The sequence below is a fragment of the Mytilus galloprovincialis genome, chromosome 4, assembly GCF_965363235.1.
Source record: "Mytilus galloprovincialis chromosome 4, xbMytGall1.hap1.1, whole genome shotgun sequence".
NCBI classification, from domain to species: Eukaryota; Metazoa; Mollusca; class Bivalvia; order Mytilida; family Mytilidae; genus Mytilus; species Mytilus galloprovincialis.
In genome coordinates, this window is record NC_134841.1 from 81,444,939 (window position 1) to 81,449,779 (window position 4,841).

The following is a 4,841-nucleotide window of genomic DNA, read 5'->3' on the forward strand; positions in this document are numbered from 1 at the left end:
CTTAAATCTGAATGATATTAATAAACGTATTTTTAAAATATGAATTACCATACTCATAATCTGTAATGGTGGTCTTGTGGTAGTATTAATATCACCTGGAGGTGGTGACTACCACTGTTCAAGTTAAACTTAACTTTTACAAATTTGAATTTGCGGCTTCTTCCTCAAGCAGCTGCATTAAGACAAATAGAAGAAAAAGCGAAGTATGTTTTTTTTTCACATTCTCATCGTTATCCCGCAAACTAACCAAATCCAAGTGTGTAGGTCGAGTACAAAGTTATATTTGTTGACATATCATATTCATATATTCTTTTCCTTAAATACATGTATCATTTACCACTTAATATCAAAATTTAGAAACATTATCATTATCACCATGCTTATCAACAAACCTAAAACCAAAATCATTATGAGGTGATCGCATAGAAAACGTCATATTCGCAAAAAAAAAACAATAATTAACTGAAGCATATATCATAAAATCAAAACAAAAAGGACGGTACCGAATAACCAACAGGACACACTGTCTAATAATGAAATATAAAAATTAGTGTACAAATATTCCCCGCCTAGATTCGAGTTCGACCACAGACCCATATCCTCAGCAAAAAGTGTCATACCATAAATGCAGTTAAGGACAGTCAACTCCACTTAATGTCGCACAATCTAAAGAAAATATGAAACTAGTGTCTTAGAGATGAGAAATCACGGAGTATCATTATCGGCATTGCTAAAACATTCCTGAATCTCATACAAATATTTTCAAATCAAAATTGTAGTGTAGTGAGGTAAATCACACTAAATAGAGGACAAATCTTAAACTACTGTGTATTCTAGTTCATGGTTTAGGTTTAATTTTTGATAAAAAAAAATGCGGTAAATTCATACATAGCTTGAAATATATTTTGATCTTATTAATTCACAAGTTGATAAAATCCTTTGCTACAAGTAATAATTAATTTACTTGTTGTCATTGCAATCGAGGGGAAATAACTGTAGTTTGAAAACTTGAAATTTAATGTGTCAGTAACGTCCAGCTCCTCTCTTGAATAAGGCTTACTTGTGTACATATAAAGTCTTGAAAGTGTTTTCTTTTAGACGATTACCAGTTGATTGGTAATCCCAGAAACACAACAATTAAACCTTTAGACATTACTCTTCTTCACTAAATTCGAACACACAATTTAGGGATGAGGTAACCTTTTCAGGATCTGGAAAATTTGATCAAACTACTCATACGAAAATGGACGATTACAAATATTGTTCACCTAACAATTTAAACATTAGAATTGGAGAAGCTTTTCTATGTGTATCAATAAATCCTTTGAAATTTCATCAACAGAATCTAAAATTTCAACAGTGGATTCTATACCATTATCTATATTTCCTTTCTTCTTCCCTTTTTCTTTTGATTATGAAATGTTGCTTTTCAAATGCTGGAGTTCTTTTTCAGCCTTATTAGCTCTAACTATCAAATCACTTATAAACTTTTCTATTTTTCTCTCACTGGCTATTTCTTCTTTCTCTGCTGTTGTAGTTTAAAATTATTTCAATGACTGCAGCTCTCTGAAAAAAAGACAAATTGAAAAGAAGGTGTATATTTGGTTATTTTGAAATTAATATAAAATTACAAAGGTATAACCTGTGTTAATTTGATCAGAATTAGGGACATAAAAAAAATGCAAAAATATTCAGCCTTTCAAAAATATTTAATTTAGGAAATCCTGATTTTTTATCTTCATAAAAGTAATCCACTTTAGCATGTTTACAGTATGAAATCAAGAACTATTTTTATAGCTGACATTACCAATATCATTTGTCACTGTGAATGACTTTAACCAACAACTTAGCATGGTCACAAGTAAAGTAGAAACTACATCTGATATGTCATTTTTATACTCAACAACCGTTCTCATAATAAGTTATAAAAAAGATGAAAATATACGTATACATTTCAAGAGCTCAACAAATTGGCTTTACCATGTTTACTGATTAATTTCTTTGGAAAAATATACAGTTAACAGATGATAACATGCATCTCCAATTGCAGAGAGCATAGTAACGAATACATACTTTCATTGATTTTTAAATACATATTAAGTACTTCTAGAAGTTTAAAAGTGTTTGTGGTAAAAAAAAATGTATTACCGTATAAAGCGAAATACAAATTCTAGTGGAGTCCTGGTTCTATATACTAGATTATATTTATTTCTGATTAATCCTCTCTTTTGTTTTTGTATCTTGTATGATATTGTAAAATCTATTTTATTTGGCATAAATGTCAAATATCAATTAATATTAGTTTGAAATTTCTTTAATCTTTCATTAGATCAATATATTCTACATTTAAGCAAAGAATCATTTTGGGTAAATAAAATTCTGTTTGCGTCAACCAATGCATAAAATCTTGATAGGCGAGTTGTAATAGTAATTAACTATGCAATACAATATGAATACAATCACATCAGTTCCCATCACATTATAAAATTGAGAATGGAAATGGGGAATGTGTCAAAGAGACAACAACCCGACCAACTAAAAAACAACAGCAGAGGGTCACCAACAGGTCTTCAATGTAGCGAGACATTCCCGCACCCGGAGGCGTCCTTCAGCTGGCCCCTAAACAAATATATACTAGTCCAGTGATAATGAACGCCATACTAATTTCCGAATTGTACACAAGAAACTAAAATTAAAATAATACAAGACTAACAAAGGCCAGAGGCTCCTGACTTGGGACAGGCGCAAAAATGCGGCGGGGTAAAATAGTTTGAATCACATGATATGTCCGTTTATTAATAAATTTATAATGTATCCTTGACCTGACCAAGATATTTAAAATATGTATAAGGAAGTAGATTATATAATACGAAAAAATGGCTTTTTCACAATCAGTTCATAAAAGTCAAATACCTATCAACTGTCATTTGTGTGATATTGAGAAAGACATCAAATGGAAATGCCTGGAGTGCGAACTTTTGATGTGTGACAATTGTAAAATAAAAAGACATCCAAGAATTAAAAACTCAATGGACCATAAAGTGATAGATATTAAGGATGTAGGACTGCATGATGAAGAGTTAGATTTTACCAATATAAAATGCAAGGACCATCCTGAACAAAATTGCTGCCTTTTTTGTCAGTCATGTAACAGTCTGGTATGTCCTACTTGTGTATCGAAAGTACACAAAAAACACGATTTAATTGAAATCAGTGAAGCGTATGACATTAAAAAAGACAAGCTGCGGAAAGGACAGAAGAAAATTAAGATTGAACAAAGTGAAGTGCTCAACAAGAAAGGACTCTTGGAAAGACTTAAAAATGGTGAAAATGCTAAATATACCAGAGTAATTGAGAACATTAAGAATCAGGAAGACACTTTGAAACAGGCTCTTCACAAGCATATTGAAAAGATTAGAAATGAAGTGGATCAAGATCAGAAAACTGTTTTGCAATCAATTGATGCTGACCTTGATACCATATCAAGATCCATGCATCAGTCTAATGAAACAAATACTGAAATAGAAGATTTAATCAACAGCACTAACAGTGCAAAGTTTTTTTTCCATGAAGTCAGCAGAATGGAAAATTCAATGGATGTACCAGCACCAAAAATCAAGTCAACCTACAAATCCATACCAGACTTTGTACCGGGGGAAATAAATCAGTTTAATGTTGGGGTGTTACAAAGTAAGAACACTCCACTAAAATTAAGTGTTTCTCTTAACATCCATAAACAATATGAAACTGAACTTCACCATGTATCAGATATAATTCCTTGTTATGACAATTCAATCTGGTTGAATAGTAGTTTATATGGAAAGTTAATAAAAGTAAAAGCTAACAGAAGAAATCTGAAGACAATATCTTCTTTGAGCATAAAAGTTTATGGTATGACACTTACTACTGACAATGACATATTACTTAGTATTGGGAATCACAATATACAACATCTGAGCAATACCACAGGCAAAATAAACACAGCATATAATATGTCACCTTTCCACTCTAACATCATCCATTCAACAAGAAATAACAAAGTCATAGTAGGAGTTGTTGATAGTAATGTACAATATAAGGTCATTGTAATAAATAAGAAAGGTGAGCATGAAACTGTTTATGAACATGATCAACATAATCAACGTTTGTTTAAATATCCCAATAGTATAACCAGTACTGATAATGGGAATATACATGTCGCAGATTATGCCCCAGATAGTGACAGAGGTAGAGTGGTGGTGTTAGGACAAGACGGGAGTACAATCAATATATATACAGGACATCCATATATATAAACAAGGATACAACATTCCAACCTTTCAGTATAGTAACAACACCAAGAGATAATGTCATTGTAATTGGTCTGAATACTAATACCTTACATATACTGGACAATGATGGACAATTACTTACATTTTATAAAACAAGTAACATGGGAATTCTATGGCCATACTGTCTTGCCTTCACACAAACAGGAAAACTGTTAATAGGATGTAGCAAACAAGTAAACAATATAGCCAAGGAAGCAAAGATATACGAAGTGACCATATCAGAATGTTAAAAAGTAAGTGATAATATTTTATATTAAGGTACTTCTTAATAACATCAGATGATTTGATCATTTAAAAAATAATATATCTATGAAAAAGAGAAGATGTGGTATCGACTGCCATTCAGACACCCTTTAACCAGAGAATAGTTTATCAATACTCATGTAAGTAAAGAAATATGCGTTTAATGAACTGATGAATGTGATGGAGTAGAGTATTGTATTTTACATTGCTAAAATACATAAAAAATAATGAATTCTTTAAAAAGAAAAAAAAATGTTTCTTATCAGT

General features: G+C 31.2%; 1 protein-coding gene across 1 annotated transcript; it reads left to right on the forward strand.

Annotated features, from left to right (window-relative positions):
• Positions 1-2,877: 2,877 nt before the first annotated feature.
• On the forward strand, positions 2,878-4,492 carry LOC143073117 (uncharacterized). Its single transcript, XM_076248440.1, has one exon. The coding sequence runs from the start codon at positions 2,982-2,984 to the stop codon at positions 4,293-4,295; it is 1,314 nt and encodes a 437-aa protein (XP_076104555.1). The 5' UTR covers positions 2,878-2,981; the 3' UTR covers positions 4,296-4,492.
• Positions 4,493-4,841: the final 349 nt, after the last annotated feature.

Coding starts and splice junctions, on each gene's coding strand:
- LOC143073117 (XM_076248440.1), top strand. CDS start 2,982: ATGTGTGACAATTGTAAAATAAAAAGACATCCAAGAATTAAAAACTCA.